We start from the raw sequence: 18603 nt of genomic DNA, 5'->3' as shown, positions 1-18603 counted from the left end.
AGAAGTTTTTATAGCAATGTTTGCATTAATTATTGGTATATGGAATTTACATTTTTGGAAATAGGAAATATAAACCATGTATATTTAAAGCAGTGCTGCCGATTGTGAGTGAAAAAAGTCAATCGCTAGTACAAGAATATCCTCTGAAAATAGATTATTGCACATATTTAGCTTCACCTATATGTTTTATACGATGAAATTAAAAGTGGTGTTTGATTAACGAAAAGGTAGATCGCTCAAAATGTAGGTATTTTGATTACAGACAGGACAAACTTAAAGATGGACTATCTTGGATAAAACTTAGGTGTAGCACCAACATAACTGTACCTCCCGATTTTAGTAATTCTGAGTATGCGGACACAGTTCTCGCTATTTGCCGGAGTTTGGGTACGTTTTTCATCCAAAATGGGGATAATATTATATTTCGGATTATCATTAGGAAAAAATTCTTTAACAGAAATGTTATTTTTTGCACTATTTTTACCCATTCTTCGAACTTGAATCAAGTTTAGAAGCAATATAATGATGTCCAATGTCTATTTATTTTTTTTTCGATATGTTAAAGTTCCTACTTAAGTTTTTCAAACTGAGTTTTCATGTCGGAGCATGAAATGCCTACAACTACTACATAATGCAATAACATAGTACCCATATAATAGTCCATATCTATAGAAGCTAATTTGAATCCTCTTCTTCGAACTTGAACCAAGTTTGGAAGCAATATAACGATGTGCAAAGTTTGTGCAAATGTCCATTTTATTTTTTTTCCTTTTTCGATAGGTTGAAGATCCTACTTAAGTTTTCCAAACTGAGTTTTCATGTCGGAGCATGAAAACGCTACTACTACTAAATGATGCAATAACATAGCACCCATATAATAGTCCAGAACTATAGAAGCTAATTTAAATGTACATCACGTGGTGAATAATATAAAAAGTTCTATTCAGCCGAACTTAACGACATTTTACTGATTTATATTAAAATAATTCGTCATAGATTGAAGAGTATATTACTATTTTTTATTCAGGGTTCAAAATGTCGAAATGGGCTTTATCGGTCCACGGGGGATTATGCCACCTATATAAAGGAATTCAGAAACGGTTCCCACATGTCTCGAAATATTCAATATTACGATTATCATGGCTTTGAATATTTAGGAAAATTTGCTGAAATTTTGCTGAAATTAAATACATCTGGTCCTTTTGGAAATAATTGTCAGTATATGTCTACTTTTTTCATATTCTCCATTAAGCCTAATATCGGAAGTCGAAACAGTTCCCTGTGGGGTCGGAAACTTATTTGAAAATTATCTTTGAAAAACATTGGTCATCGTCTTTGTTATAAATATCCCGCCCATTTTTATTAAATCGGAAGTTTTAATCACACTTTCTAAAACCGTTCGCTATAATATAGTTCTATACAGGGTTGGAAATTTAATTTCAAGTAACAATGGTAATGTAATGTTCGACCCGGACGAATTTAGATATAACACATGTAAAAAGGTGTTAAGGTCTTTTACATTTGTTATATCTAAATTAATCAAATAAAGGCCTCACTTTAAAGTGCATTGATTTAAATAACTGTAGTCTATAAATATGTTTCGAATGAGATTAGTATATCCCTCATATCCTATACCATACAAAGCATGTGAAAATGTCTGCTTACAGGTACGAATAAATAGACGAATTATCAATTCACTTAATTTAATGAAAAAACAAACAAACGAACAAAATATATTTACATAAATTTACTACTATGTCAAAAAAAAAAACAAAATAGGTAGATTTTATTACAAGAATTCAATTTCACGATAAAATCTAAAATGTTGAGTTGGTGCTTCACGTCGGCAAGGATTCATTGTCAATTGTAAATCGACAGTAATTTCCACACATAGACGTGTCAAGAGATTTCGTAACTGTAAACCGGAACGTAGCCATTTTTGTTGCCGCAGATCAGAACATTCGGCGACAACAAGTATTAATTTAACTTTTTCCAATCGTTTTAGACTCAAACAATGCCCCTTGTCGGATTGTAGTTGATGTGATGATTTGACCAGAAACCATTTAGTTATGTTGACCATAGAACAGGGAGACATCATGACAATTGCATCCCCAGTTTCATTTAGATCCTGATGTAGGCAATAATCACTTGATGTGGATATTGTACCATAGGCTGTGAAATTATTGCCTATTCTGAAATATTTAAAATACTTGCATTATCTTTTTTAAAAAATATATATCTTAATACCTTAACTCTGGAAACACATTATTAAGATACCAATCAAACGAATTGCATTGCAGGGATTCTTTGAAATTATTAATTTCGGAACGTGAAATATTTACGGGAATATTTCGAGCTTCGGGTTTGACATTATAAAAATTGTATTTGTAATGATCTAGCCATGTTTCGGCAATTATTTTGGAATTTCTGAAAATAATAAAATGTACGTTTTAATAATAGTGCTTCGTAATATTAATTTGAGTTTTGCAGGTAAGGGTGATGATAATTTGAATGATTTTTCTTTCGAGTCGAGCTTAATGAGTGACTTGTCAAATTTCGTGCGCGCTCACCTCAAATAAATCCCCTGACCATCATTGTCGGGAAATTTAAAAATATGTTCCTTGCGAAAAATATGACCCACTCTACTGCAAGGCACAATCCTAATTTCGCTACCACATAGCCACAGTTTCAAAGAAAACTCCAAGGACTCTCCACCCCAAACCTAAAGTAGCCATTAAAACCAAACCGTACCACAATCGAAAAAAGGAAACAAAGTAGATAAAACAACAAAAGAAAATTATGAAACTTAAACAAACACTGCAAATCAAACGAATTGTGAAAAAAAACACATCAGATAAATATTTAATAAGAAACACACAGACGCACACACATTTACATTCACAGCGGTAGATACACTCAGCTCATTCATTCTCAATTCTTTGCTGTTGTTTTTTAACCAAAAGGCTCTTGATGTGGCTTGTTGAAATTAAGTTTGGTTACTATTTCTTTGCTATTTCATTTGATTTCATTCCACAAGTCCCTCGGTCTGTTCGTTTATAAAACCCCCCAAAACCATAACCCCAGAAAGCAGCAAACTGAAGTTAAAGTGCAATGTAAACACAAATTCCATCAAACTCGACCAATTCAATACTCAAAAAGTCCTTTCATTTATCGGCCTAAAATACATACAGGCCTATACCATTTTACGACACACTGACACACCGTCGAACACTAAAAAAATTAAAAAAAAACGAAAAGATATTCCGTTTTACCTGTTTCGAAAACACCATTCCATGGTCGTGGACGTGAATTCGCATAATGTTTTTTCTATTCCTTTTTTGGCTAACCAAACTCAAACGGCAACAAAAAAGTTGCCTGAACAAAAAACACCAAACTGACTTCGGAAAAATATGCCAAACTAAAAAAAACAAAGCAAACAAACGAACTACTACTACTACTATTGGAAAGCTTTAGAAAAAATGCTAAAAGTAAAAAAGTATCAAAATATGTACATATTTTGTTGCCCGGCTGACTACCTACCTACCTGCCTATAACTATTGCGAAATTTTCAAATGAAAATGAATTAATACAGTGTGTTTTTGGGGAAATGGATTTGAAATTTATGAAAAGTCTAGTTCGCTTCATGAAAATAAACAATATTTTCAAGATAGTTGGAATTTATTTTTTTAAGACCTGCGAAGAGGTATGATATTGATCTAAGGGCATTTAAGGTGTCACTATGGATGAAAGTCCCTTGCATCTTTTCCATAAATAATTGGAGGCCATATTATTTATGGAAAAGATAAGCTTCAAATATTTTCTATAAAATGACTTCTATCGATAAAATGCAATTGGTGTCATCTCTGATTCTTCAATGAGTCTTCTTTAGCCAAGGAAATTATGCCCTTTTAAATAAATAGAAGAATATTGTTCTTTCAAATATGGATAAAAGTCCCTCCAAATATTTAACATTATTCCTGGAAATATATCACCTTTTTCAATGTCTTCTATTCGGTTCAAAGACTTTAATTCAAATAGTAGAAAAAAATGTTCTATTTATACAATACCCTTCAAGAGATCTACAAAGGACGGAATTATGGTATATAGTATATTTACGGAATTACACACATATTTTATTATATTTATTGGGTGGTTCCATAGAGAGTGGTGCGATGGTTCCCATCTCTGCAACGTTTAGAACAAATCGTATATTTAATTCGCTTGATATTGGATTAACAAATTAAAAAAAAAATGATGATACTGTGGGGATGGTAACAAAAGGAGTTGACTGATGTGTCCCATCTTCGGGCGTAATAAAATTATTACGTTGTGCAAAAGTTCGACCGTCCAAAAGGGTCACGCCGTTAGGGTGTAAGTATTGATAGAGTATATCTGATACCTCCAAAACAACTTACATGAAATGAAGACCCTTTCATAGATCTCATTAATATCATAGATAGAAATTAAACCCCTTCAGAAGTTTATTTAAGGGGACCCCTCCATTCTCGGTGTCAAACATTTTTTTGATTTAATTCGAATCTACTCTAATTCTAGAATGTTCCTACAAAATTTCAGGTGAAAATCTCAAGAACTCTTGAAGATATAGCCGATTTATTGTGCAGCATCAAACTTTAAACGCGTTTTTCTCAAAACGAATGGCGGGGACGATAACTCAAAAACTAATAATCCCATCGGTTTCAAATTTTGACACGTTTCTCTGGGAGTGTGTAGCTCTCGTATGAACTAGGATAAAGCCATTCGGTGAAGATCTTCCTTATTTTTTAACTTGGTTTTTGGTAAAAAATCGGCGATTTTCCAAAAAGATTTTTTCAAAGGTCCACCATTTTGTTAATTTTAGAGCAAAGTCAATAATCCTAGTTCATACGAGAGCCAGACATGTACTCTTTCTAACACCGTTGGAATTTTCGAATTCCGATGTTCCAGTGAGGAGTTATCATGCCCGCCATCAAAAATATTCTTTAATTACAAAAACAACAACAAAACAATAACCAAAATTTTTTGTAAATTATTTTTCTTCTCTTTGAAATCTTCAAATATATATGTGCAAAGTTACAAACCTTAACAAGCATTGGTATTCATTTACCAGCCCATTTAAAATCTTAAAAAAAAAATCGAGAATGGGGGGGGGGGGGGGGTTCCCTTAAGAGATCTTACATAGATATAACTCAGTTTCAGATGACTTCTGCGGATAGAAAACCTTTCAAGAAGTTTTATATTAATAAAATGCCATTGGAAGAGACATAACTGCCAAAAGGCTGGAATTTGGAACTGATATAATTGGGGGACTAGTATTATTTCAGGAAAGTCACTCGAGAGTCCTATAATATTTATACCCTACACAACTATGTTGTCAGGGCATTATAGCTTTGTGCAGCCCCAAGAGTTTGTAACGCCGCTAAATATTGGTCCTCGACCCACCTTTTAGTATACCGAACGTCATATCTCGACTAGCTGAGTCGATCCAGACATGTGTGTCCGTCCGTCTGTCCATTATAATTTGTAAACACGATACAGGCCACAGTTATGGACCAATCTTCACGAAATTTTGCGTGTAGAATGGGTTCGAACCAATGAAGACCCCTATTGTTTTTGGTAAATATCGGTTAATATTTAGGGGATGAGATGGACCAAATACTTAGTTTTTGTCGTTTTTTCAGGTCGCTCCAGAGGCCGCAATTATGGTCCAAACATCTCGAATTTTTACATGGAGAAGGGGATCGGGCCAAAGAATAAGCATGCCTTTTTTCATTAAGATCGGTCAATATTTAGCGGGTCAAATGCACTCTGACTTTTGTGTGAAAAATGACAAAATTTGTATTTTATAGCGTATATATTGACTCCTGCAGAACATAGATCCAAAAAGTTGATAGTATATCCAAGAGGAGTGGTTGACCTTTAAATTGATACCAATTATATTGTCGTATGTACTCGGATGTGGGAGTTACACGTAATTATTTACAGGTGCTTACGTATTCAGATATTATTTTATAAAACATTACCACACTATAGGGCGGAAATATAGCGCTGATCGCTTTGAAATGTTCCACGAGGTTCCAGTTATGGTCAAGGACAACGTCTATAATTTTCGGTGATGATCAGATAATAATTTTGGGATGAAGTGGACCGAATACTTCTTTGTGTTTTTTTCGATCTATAGGCTGAACACCACAACAAAACCCACGGTGAAGGGAATATGGACAAGTAATTAGAATAACTGTACTGAATATTGGTAATATTCGGAAAATATGTCAGTGTAAGGAAGAGGTGCTGTTGACCTCTAATCGGGCAAGTGGTTGCAACTATCATGAAATTTTACCTAGGCTCGGAATAAAATCCACAGAAAGATAGAGTTCTGTGGTAGTTGTGTAGGGTATCGTATGGCCGGCCCCTTCCGACTATACTGCTCCGCTCACTGGTTTTACTCTAAAGTATATTGTCACCTGGTAGAATTTAAAATCTTCAGGAATCTTTTCAGCTATAAATTCCACAATATTCCAATATAATTAATTTGCATTTAAAGGTCAACAACGCCTTCATTGTAAAGGAGTTGTTCGGAATAAATATTTAAATGGATTATTGATAATAATTTATTGTCGAATTAATTTTATTCATTTTATATTTACCCATAATCTACTGTACTTACATGAAGAGCACCATTCCTCCACCCGCTCTTATGTGAATAAACAGGATGAGAAAAAACAAAATTTCACCCACCGTCAACAACATTCCAAACTTATCATTCACCACCCCAATCACAATCACACGCACACACTTACTAACTTACAAACACACACACACACCAAATAAAGTACGGTTTGTTTACAAAACATTTACCAACCTCCAGACGAGTGTTAAAAGCTTTCAATTTAAAAAACCAATTTCGTGAAATCAGAAATACGCCGCCAGCAAAGGTAGGAGATCTGAAATAACAGACCAGCAACGAAAATCGAGATGATGAGTGAATTCCAGATGACCAACAAAACCAAAAAAAAAGAGAATGAAAAAACACATAGAAGGATGTAACAAAAACACATAGACATACTCGAACACACACAAAGAGATACTCAAAACGGTCATCATAGCCGAACATTCAAATATTTGAATTATGAACGTGGCTACAAATATCTGCATATTTCTAAAATACAGCCGCTTTTGAGAATCTAAAAAAACAAACAAATTCAAATCCTTGGCATGCTGGGACGCATGGGACGGAACTGAACTAAAACTAAAACTCGAACTCAACCACTCACCTAAAAGTTGTAAAAGGATTTAAAATGTTATCTCTCGCAATCCAATGGAAATGCAAATTCCAATCAAAACCACCTTTTATGGATGCCTCGGTAGTTTTGTATTCGCCCGTCTCCGCATCAATATTATCCAGCATTGGACTAACGGCCATTTTACCACCGGCCGAAGACAACATAACGTGCAACAGTGATTCCAGCCATTGTTGATTCACTTCACTGTGACTGTCCATAAACATCAAATAGTTGCCACGCGCCATTACGGCGCCCATGTTGCGAGATTTGATTAGGCCCCAGCGTTGCCGATGACGTTGTAGTCGAAGTAAAGTGTGATTGTTGAATGGTGGGCAGGTGAATTCCGTAAGCGATTTGAATGTCGAATCTGTAAATTGCAAAAGTTTGAATGGGCAAAAATATTAAGGAATTAGTAGTTAGATGAACTTTTTTTTGGTTTTTTGCGAGAAGTTATAAATTTGGTACGGATTTACAAAAATAACAAAACCCTTATTGCAGTGATGTCAATCAAATTTGTAATAATCCTAATAACTAATAACAAAAAAAACAATCTGCACCTTTTTAATTAGTTCCAAAAGCAAGAGCTTACCATCATCGCTGTAGTCATCAATTATAATAATCTCCTGAAGATATTGAGATGGTGTTCTTCTATAAATCGAATAAATTGTCGTTAAAAGCGTCGACAGAGATTCATTGTGATATGTAATTATTATGGAAACTTTTATATCTTCGTCATAGTTCGCTAGACTGCTGAATGTTCGTGGGCATCTGAAAAAAACAACGAAACGAATTTAATTTAATTTAAGTAGAATTAAAAATATTGGAACTACAAAATCGGAGATGCCAGAAATTATATAAATCCCATGCTAAAAATAACCATTGGTGAAAAATAGTATTTTCCATTTTAGCAAGCAATGTAGTAGAGAAACTTCGGTAATGTGAACTACCATTTCTGATATTTTCGGCGTAAGAACGGTAAAAATGAAACCAAACATTATAAATATGTATATATATAATAAAAAATATATAAAAATGTTATTGCATTGCATTAAACCAGTGAGCGGAGCAGTATAGTCGGACGGAACTACCACGGAACTCGGATATTTATTCCGATTCCCTTCACGGAGGGTTGTGTTGTGATGTTGGCCTATATTCGACTAGAAAACACACAAAAAATTAAGTTTTCGGTTCACTTCATCCAAAAATTTTAATCTGATCATCATCGAAAATTATAGGCGTTGTCTTTGACCATGATTGGAACTTGTAAAGGGATCAGCGCTATATTTCCGCCCTCTAATGTGGTAGTGGTTTACTGAATAATATCTGAATACGTAAGCACCTGTAAATATTTGATTGTAACTCCCACATCCGAGTACATACGACAATGTAATTGGAGTCATTTTGAATGTCAACCATTCTCCTTGGATACACTATCAACTTCGCGGGTCTATATGCTTTACGAGTAAATATATACGCCATAGAATACAAATTTTGTAATTTTTCACACAAAAGTTAGGCTCCATTTGACCCGCTAAATATTGACCGATCTTTATCAAAACAGGCATGCTTATTCTTTGGCCCGATCCCCTTCTCCATGTAAAAATACGCGGTGTTTGGGCCATAATTGCGGCCTCTAGAAATAAACCGACAAAAATTAAATATTTGGTCCATATCCCCTATATATTAACCGATCTTTACCAAAAACAATAGGGATCCTCCTTGGCCAAAACCCTTCCTACATGCAAAATTTCGTGAAGATTGGTCCATAACTGTGGTCTGTATCGTGTTTACAAATTATAATGGACAGATCGACTCAGCTAGTCGAGATAAGACGATCGGTATACTTAATGGTGGGTGTAGGACCAATATTTCGCGGCGTTACAAACTCTTGGGGCTGCACAAAGCTATAATACCCTGACAACATAGTTGTGTAGGGTATAAAAATAAAAAAATCTCATAACGGCGAAATAACTTGATATACCCATCAATTTATTTCGCCGTGAAATTAAGATAATGAACAGTTTATGGATTGCCTGTGATACATTTGTGTTTATTTCAATCTCGGGTAACAAAAAATGCAAAAATGTATGTGTCCATGCTCCCAATAGCCCCCAAATAAGGGCAAGGACCCATTTGCGGTATTTTGTAGGTTCTAGCTTCTGCTTATCGAGTTTTCAGAGGTTATAATACCACCTCGTAGAAATGTTTTCAATATGGGCCCATGTTATGTTTGAAAAGAAAATGTTCAAATCACATATTAATTGAAATCAGACTCAGTGATAAAATATTATGCTCTTGGATGAATTAAAGTTAAATATTAAAGACTCAGACACGAAAAAGAACTACCATGATAAAGTTCAAGCCTCAGTATTGCAAGGGAACTGGGAAGCATGGAGGTGGTTCAATAATGGTATCGGGTTGTTTTTCATGTTATGGTTTCCGTCGCTGAATAAAATATTCCGTTTATTAGAATTTTTCAGCATGATAATGACCTCAAACATACATCGAAACATGTCAATGATTGGCTCCGGTTGTCAAAAATCATGTCTTTGAAAAAAAAAAATACAAAAACATTTTGAATTTTTGGCTCAAAATGTATGACTATATATTCGGTATATACATTATATATACAGATTTTTCTTGTTCAGTGACTTATGCTAAAAATTGATGGAGAATATTTTTGTCCCGTATACCATCCTTCTAAAGCGACATCTTGTGGGAAAAATGGCTAAAAACTAGTAATAAGTACTATTTTAAGCCTAATATGAGTTTTTGTTTTTTAAAATTTCTGAGACCTATAGTAAAACTTTATGGCTAACATTTCTGTAGAATATTCTGAGCAGCTTTAACCCCGTTTTGAATGAGTTTTCAATCACTCCTGGAAAAGGGGACCGAAAAGACCCCTTTAGGGTTAAAGTTGCATACCAAAATATCTGAGATCAGTTTACACCTAAATAATTATTTTCCATTCTAGTTCTGTTTTCTTACCATCCCTGATAGGGCAGAATATGTGTATGGAAGCACATAATTGTTACTTATTATATTACATTATCTTCCTGTGTGAATTTGCATTACAAATTTCTTCCAGATTTTTTTATTTAAAATATTTGGTACGGGGACTAATCAATATGTATAGTTATATTGAAAAGTTATCACGACAATTCTTTCTCTGAACTATTTATTATGGGGCATTCCAAATGTTAGGTTTTAAATGGACTTTCTAAGAACTTATTCCAATCACTGTATTGATTATTTGTTGTCATTCTCTTGTTATCACAATTAACTAGGAAATTTGTTTATGCCACTTGCTTATTTTAAATCATTTTTATATTGTATATTTTATCTTTATTGTACTTCAAACGATTTAATTTCACACCACTTGACAAAATATTTACTTTCATACAGATAAACCACAAACAATTAATTATTAAACGTTCAAAAACGGTCGTTTCGTCACCACTTAGATTTTAGTCATGCATACCTGCGATCACGGCTGTCGGGTATATGACGTAATATTCGAGTTCGATCAGCGCTGCTTATCTTTCCGAAATCTGATTCACAGTAATGCCAGTTTTCCTCTTGGTCAATCTAAATTTTGGTACATTTTAGAGAAATTTCACTCACTTTGCATTCATCAGAATTTTCGTTTTTTTATATTTACTTGAAACAATAGAAATGTACAAATACAAAAAAACGTAAGTAAAATGATAGCGAACACAATCTTCAGATACGTTGGAAAACATTTCATTTCAACACCACCACCACGCTACACACAACTTCGTCGCCAAGTAAATCAAAACTATTTTCAAAACACCTGACAACATAATTAGGAACCTCCACCCGAAAATAGAAAAGAACCCTAAATTGAAAATCAAACAAAGTGGCGCTGTTGCTGCCGTTGTCTTCAAAAAATACGAGTATCAAAAAGTTTGTCCAAAAAAATATTCCTATATCTGTATACAATAAATATATGACTGGGTCCACAGCACCGAAAAGCAAATTCATAAATCAACAACAATAACAATATCAGCAGCAATATGGGGGAAATGTTATTGTTTATTAACTTATCATGATTAGGCTGGCAGCAGAGACAGTGACAGCGACAACCAGTCAGCCAGCCAAGACAAAAGACGAAACAAGAGCGGTCACACCAAACAGACTGCTTGACATTGATTACACAGCTACTTATACTGGAGCACTTACCGACATTCACACAAATAAGTCAGCCAGCCAGCCATCCATCCATCCAGACGTCCATCAAAGCGAAGCCATTGCATTTACTCGCCGCTCACAGCTGATATTGATGGCAAACATTTTTCATTCGCTCTCCGAACGAATAACACTGAGAACAGGTGAGCACAGCAGTGAGCTGTGACACTGCCACAGACATGACAACAAGGTGTTAATTTTTCTTGGTGATTACTTCAAGAGAACCCATATAGAAGCTTAATGCACAGTGTTTGGTCAATAGAATTTTACCATATTTTTAAAGAAAATTTCAAATCAATAAATCAGTTAAATAATTCAAATAAAAATATTAATTTATCATTGGAAATAGTAATCAAATCATATATGCATAATAAAAATGTCACTTGCTTTACATTAGTATCACAGATGGAGTTTCCTAACACAATACCACCATTGTGAAAATAACTTTATTATAATCGTTTGATATTGACACTTGCATTTACACCATGATAAATTACTTTAGGCACCATTTTGCGCAATTTACTTACAAAACTCATTGGTGTCAGAACACGCTGCCAAAGATATGCTATCGATACACCTGTTCCAAAGTTATGCTTGATTTTTTTTTTTTACTTTAATTTTTTGTTGCATTCTGTTCGCCAGATGTCAGTTACAGTAATATTGTCTATCAATTTACTTTCCTACGAAGCTGGAATAGTTGAAGTTAATATTTTAGTAGACACAACGAAGAAACAAAAAAACAAATATAACGATATAATATTTAAACAAAACGTTACACATCATTAACTGCAGATGGGGTGGCATGCATTTGCGTGTATGCTTTCTTAGTTTATAACTTAAACATGACCTTAGTGATTTATTACAAAATTTCAGCCATCGATTTAGTTATGTATAAAATAATAGTTTGCGATAAAATTACATTTTGAAAGTACTTCCCCCGAAAATATATTAAAAAATATAAATAATTAAAAATATAAATTACACTGTGGGACACGAAAATAATTCAGGAGTTTTAATGTAACAATTCTGTTTAGTTTGAGTCCCTGGAACACGAAAATACCCTTGGTTTTTCTGGGTCTCTTCGAAAATTAGTTTTATAACGGTAAAGGTAGAGGAACCCGTGGTTTCATAGATTTTCAATTTGAAACGCGAATAACTTATTTTATTTATATTATTCTTAGAAGAATTTTTCCTTTCAGACAAGATATCTATTTGGTAAATCGGTTGAGGATTGGTTGAGTTACAGTGGTTGAAATGTGAAAAAATATGCGTAATTTATTTTTCTTCGGACTTTACATGACGGGGAAAATTAAATAAGCTTTCGAAAATGAGAAAAATAAAAAAGATCGGTCAAAAATGAATGGTATTGTCCGCAAAGGTAAGGGTAAGGGAAGACTACAGTTTCGGATTTCGCCACTGCTGCTCATTAGTTCTTTTAGTTAAAAAAAGAGTTTCAGAACCTAGACCAAGCAGTACCAGGTGATATTTTAATGGTTATAGCGTCTGCGACCGTTTATAAACATACGAGTTATTGCCGATAATATACAAGTTGTTGCTGAAAGTTGTATGTAAAAAGTGAATAACAAAATAAAATTTGACTTTAGTTTCGCCTTCAACCAAATTTGCTGTAGTTTGACATATTAAGTTAGCATTGTGTGGCACATATAAGTCTGAAGCTATATCTAAGTCTGAACCGATTCAGAAAACTTAACATACATCATTTTAGACCTACTTCATTACGCTGTGCCAAATTTCGTGCAAATCTAAAGATATTAAGGGACTTTGGCGCACCATGTACATTAAATCGGAAAATATATATGGGAGCTATATCTAAATCTGAACCGATTTTCAGGAAACTTAACACATACCATTGTAGACCTAATTAATTACGCTGTGCCAAATTTCGTGCAAATCGAAAGATATATAGGGACTTTGGTGCACCATCTACATTAAATCGGACGAAAATATATATAGTAGCTGTATTGAAATCTGAACCGATTTTTAGGAAACTTAACACACACCATTTTAGATTTTTAAATTTCCTGCAAATCGGAAAAAATATATATGGGAGCTATAACACACACACCATTTTAGACCTACTTCATTACGCTGTGTCAAATTTCGTGCAAATCTAAATATATTAAGGGACTTTGGTTCACCATTTACATTAAATCGGTCGAAAATATATACTATCTAAATCTGAACCGATTTTCAGGAAACTTAACACACATCATTCTAGACTTAATTCATTACGCTGTGCCAAATTTCGTGCAAATCGAAAGATATATAGGGACTTTTGTACACCATTTACATTAAATCGGACGAAAATATATATGGGAGCTATATCTAAATCTGAATCGATTTTTCTCAATTTCAATAGGGTTCGTCCTTGGGCTAAATAAGTGAACTGTGCCAAATTTCATCCAAATCGGATCAAAAATGCGACCTGTACTTTGTTCACAAAAATACATGGACGGGCGGACGGACATGGACATATGCACAAAGACATAATACCGTGTTCCACAGAGTGGTAAAGGGTATAATTATCGTTATAGATCCATGCTATGTTATATCCTCCATATAAAGGTCCCGCTAAATTGTCGTAATTTGAAGAGTTTTGCCACGTTATCCAACAAAAAGTTCTAGATTGGTAGGTTCTTAGTAATGTAAATAAAATAGGTATATTATGGGTTATGTATTATCAATATATTAATTATACATTTTAATAACATGTAGTACCAATAATGATATGTTTATGATTTTTAAATCTAATACCGAAACATATTTTAGTTCCTGGAATATCCCACCCACACTGCAACCTGGCATACATGTTGATGAGGTAAGAAATAAATATTTATGTACACATGTTGTGTTCAATACAATGACGTAGCAACCATTTAAAAATAGCAGAATTTTGATTTAAACTTGTTGTTGGGTGGTATTGACCGACCGACCGGTCAATTTTCAATTCTTCATTTCTTCTAAACAAAATGATTGGTTGGCTTTGTTTATTTTTCTCTGCTTCTACATCTTGCGAATATTTATGGTAAACACGTGTCCACAACTAAGTGGAATCATTCACAAGTGTTGAAAGATGTGGACAGGTTTGACGTACAACATGTGATACCTTTGCAAGACGTTTGATTGAATGCTATCAGTGATGCCGATGCTGCCGCACACCCACACACCCACTCGACCAGATACGTAAATTACGGTCGCTGAATTATTCTTGGCTGAGTAGATGGAAATTATTCTTCAATTTCCACATAAAATTTGATTTCCTTAGCTTTGCTGCGAATGTCGAGGAGTAACCGAAGTAACTCGATTCAATTAAAATCATTTTGCAAATACGATTTATGCTTTCCAAAAATTCCCAATTAATGAAATTATGCGGGTCAAAATCCAATTCGTTTTGATTCCATATCTCATAAATTCTTCTCAGTCATCTCAGTGTTGTGATGTGCTGTGCTCACGTTGCCGATGTGATGATGGTTTGAAATTTCCAATGTTGGGTTTGGGTTGCTCTGGCTTTTGAAGAGTTTAAAAGTATTTCATTTAAGTTGAAAGTGTGTATGGACGGGTGTGTGTTTGTATGTATGTTGATTGTGGGTGGCTGACTGGCAAATAGAAGGGTTTTTATGGTACTATGTATGTGTCTGTGGTTGTTAGTGCATTGATATTTGTGGCATTGTGTGTATGTTTTCTGCACATCAAATGATTATTGTGTGTTTGTTTAAGAGAATATGGTGTGAATGGTAAATGTATGCAAATCTCTTCGAGAAGAACAAAACAAAAGCCAGAAAAAAACTACAATGAGTGTGCTTAATCAAAATTCAAATTGTTTTAAATGTGAGTGAAAATACTGCTGCTGCTGTTGTTGTTGATTTTATAGTCGGTATTCTTGTTATAGTTTAAATGAGTAGTTGAATGGTTCCCTTCGAATACAAATTTTCAAATACCTGTGCTGCAAACAGCACACAAACGTGTGGCGTATTTAATATTCACACTTCTTGTTTTAGCTATCCTCAACTAATAAAGTGGCACAGTGGAACCAATAAAAAAAATTGGATTTAAATTTACAACATAACTTTTTTCAGACAAATACATTCCAATCATTTCTGCTGTATTTGATATTGAAATATATGATACGAATTAAAACGCCTTTAAGTTCGGCAGGGTTGAACTTTTAATTCAAACTACCTAAAATCGGAAACTGTATATGAGGGATACACCATGGTAAATTGTTACCAGCGGATGTTTATACTCTGAGACTACGAAATATCACATTACAGAATCAGGTTGAAAATTCGGCTAGGGCCTTCAACATATGGAAACTGTATAGGAACTTTATATGGAGGCTATGTCAAAGCAAGTTCAGCAGGGTTAAACTTTTAGTTCAAAGTACTACTACATGTAAAGTTTCCGATTTAAACTTTACATGAGGGATATGCCTTGGATTTTTATAAATAAATCGGAAACTTTACATGAGGGATATGTCTCGGATTTTATACTCTCAGACTACGAAATAGCACATTACAGAATCAGGTTGAAAATTCGGCTATGACCTTCAACATATAGAAATTGTATAGGATCCTTATATGGAGGCTATGTCAATGCTTGGACCTGTATTGAATATTTTCTGCTAACAAATTTTCCGTCTATAAAGAACCGTAATGCCAATTTACGGCCTAAAAAGTGGGCGGAACTAAGTCGAAATATGGACCTATTTTGAGCAGATAAGTCCAAAAAATATGATTTTTAAAAATCCTAAACTTGTTCGTTACAGTTATATATTATCTATACTTTCATGGGACATGACACTATTCACGAACTAGCCGATCTGAACAATGTGAATGGAGGCGACTTAAGGAATTTTTAAAAAAACGCAAAATTCCAAGAATCATAGGGAGATTAAACCCAAGATGCTTAATCTAACTTTCTTAATTCTAACCTTCTTTTCAACAGGCCTCAACTGGCTTAAGTGTAGGTCCTTTTTTGTTGGACATGTAGTGGTGTTGTCCACTCCTATTTTTTCAACCTAACATAACCTAGTGAATGTTTGTAAACAAAATATTTCTACACCTTAATAACCCGAACAATAACATAATATTTAAACATATATTATTTCGTGTCCTTGACACATGAACTATGACCAAGAACCATTTTATCCAATCCATCTAACACATAATACCTGCACATTCAGACCTAAAATAGCAATCCCCAAGAAAATACTATTTTATGACCAACAATGTCGTCAACTAAGAGCTGAACAACAACAGCAGCAGCAACAACGCTTATCTATGCCATGCCACATACGAGTACATGAAATGCTATTATTTGGTGACCTTCTGGACTTGGTTCTATATTTTGCGTTCAGTTCATCTGCACCTGAATCAATGTTATAAAGAAAACAGGTTTCCCTTTTTCACTGAGCGAAGTGACACAATGTCTGTCATAACATTGGAGAAAACAATTCCATGGAATCTACTGATGATTTTTGCCATTTCCATTTCAAACACTGTGGGTATTTTGTAATTTAGACGAACACACACACCTATACACACGTACACCTTACACAAAAGGATAATCAAACAAAATATTTCTACACTGGATAGATATTGGGTTGTAACGATGGAAAGGGAATGCTATCAAATATATTGAAATTGTAAATGGAAACTAGTAAACATTTCGTTCCGCCTGTCCAAATTTGTTATACACTCTAACACGTGATGTATATTAAAAATTCCTTAAATCGTACTCAGGTTCTGAACTTATCACAATGAATATTATAAGGGGCATTTGTAAGGGAGTATTTTAAAATATTAACCTACATTGAAAATTTTCTGAAAAAATGTTTTTTATTCAACAAGAATCCGATATGCCAAATTATAGCCACTTCGGTGAGAAAATTTAGCTTAGAACTTAATAAAGAGGCAAGATATTTATGTGGGGCTTTTTAAAAAAAAAATTGGGCCTCCCAAAATGCCAAATTACAACCACTATAGCGGTAAAATGTGTATTATTATACCAATTTTCTGCAACGTCTATGGGAAAAACACCTAAAGACTTCAAAATGCCAGTCTGAACCTTAATATGGGAGTTATAATTTTTGGTAGGAAGATTTGATACCTCGTGAGAATCTTACAAATAAATTATTCAATTCGGTTGAAAATTGTGCCCAAAATAACCATTAATAGAGATACAATTATATTGGGGCTACCCAGAGACTTGGGTAGAAAGAGATTCATCGTGTAGAGGGACGAAATCTTATAAAAATAAAGTTTTCGGTTCTTGGCACCCCTAAATATATACACAATAGCACCGAACATTTTAGGCGTCGTCCATGATCAAAATCAGAACTTTATCTCCCCTATTACGGTAGTAATAGGATTTCGGAAAATTGAAAATTGTCTTAAAAAAATTGGAGCGGTTTGTACTATAAATGACTTATTTGATTCTTTCATAAAAGTGAAGATATTTGATGCAAAATTCGACAGATTATTTATGTCGTCGGTGCAAACTATCGCCATTTTCGATAACATTTGAAGTAGTAACAAGTTTCTCAAGTCGATGAAAGGCAGAACTTGGGATCATTACATCATAATGGAATGGTAGGTGGTACATTCCAACCCTCGGTCTATTCATTTTTCTCTATTCCTTTGCGTTTTACTCCAAAATTTACATATGAAATCTCCATTGCTTCAGTACACCCCAATATATAAAATACACGATTGAATAAAATCCCATACAATTTGTTATTTGTTCTCAATTCTATAACACCTTTTTAGTGTCTTTGTCTTTACGATTTTTGGTTCGGTAAAACACACTCTGCGGCAGCAGGCAAATCCATTCCATGCTACGTACGTCTGTCTCTTCGTCTGATGTTGGTGTGGTACATTTTCCATGTTAAATTGTTTGTCTGCCCGACTGTCAGCTAACGGGTACGTTGTTCCATAAGAGAGAGTGGGTCGTGAGCGAGGCAATCATATTTGGACATTGCAGGCAGCCAAACGTTCTCCACACACACACACTCGAAAAGTAAATCTTGCAAAAGCCATAACCAAACAGCCAGCCAGCATTTGTAGCTCTGCTGGCGCTGCTGACTGCTTGATGC

At 34.2% G+C, this 18603-nt stretch overlaps 1 protein-coding gene across 1 annotated transcript; it reads right to left on the bottom strand.

Moving 5' to 3' along the window:
- Positions 1 to 1789: 1789 nt before the first annotated feature.
- LOC133333282 (putative polypeptide N-acetylgalactosaminyltransferase 13) lies at positions 1790 to 11998 on the bottom strand. Its single transcript, XM_061541596.1, has 8 exons — positions 11987 to 11998; positions 10762 to 10868; positions 7870 to 8048; positions 7272 to 7647; positions 6860 to 6941; positions 2571 to 2722; positions 2248 to 2427; positions 1790 to 2192 (listed from the first exon to the last, which is right to left on the bottom strand). The coding sequence occupies exons 1-8, from the start codon at positions 11996 to 11998 to the stop codon at positions 1790 to 1792; spliced, it is 1491 nt and encodes a 496-aa protein (XP_061397580.1).
- Positions 11999 to 18603: the final 6605 nt, after the last annotated feature.

Source organism: Musca vetustissima, unplaced genomic scaffold, assembly GCF_032173495.1.
Source record: "Musca vetustissima isolate MV318-11 ecotype Yass unplaced genomic scaffold, APGP_CSIRO_Mvet_v1 utg3344, whole genome shotgun sequence".
Classification (NCBI taxonomy): Eukaryota; Metazoa; Arthropoda; class Insecta; order Diptera; family Muscidae; genus Musca; species Musca vetustissima.
The sequence above is the reverse complement of the archived record's forward strand: the minus strand, read 5'-3'. Positions and strand labels throughout refer to the sequence as shown.

Excerpts from the sequence above, each read along its gene's own strand:
- LOC133333282 (XM_061541596.1), bottom strand. Across the intron at positions 7,648-7,869 it reads TGATGACTACAGCGATGATG|ATTCGACATTCAAATCGCTT; the intron begins GTAAGCTCTTGC and ends TGCAATTTACAG. Across the intron at positions 2,428-2,570 it reads GGTCAGGGGATTTATTTGAG|AAATTCCAAAATAATTGCCG; the intron begins GTGAGCGCGCAC and ends TATTATTTTCAG.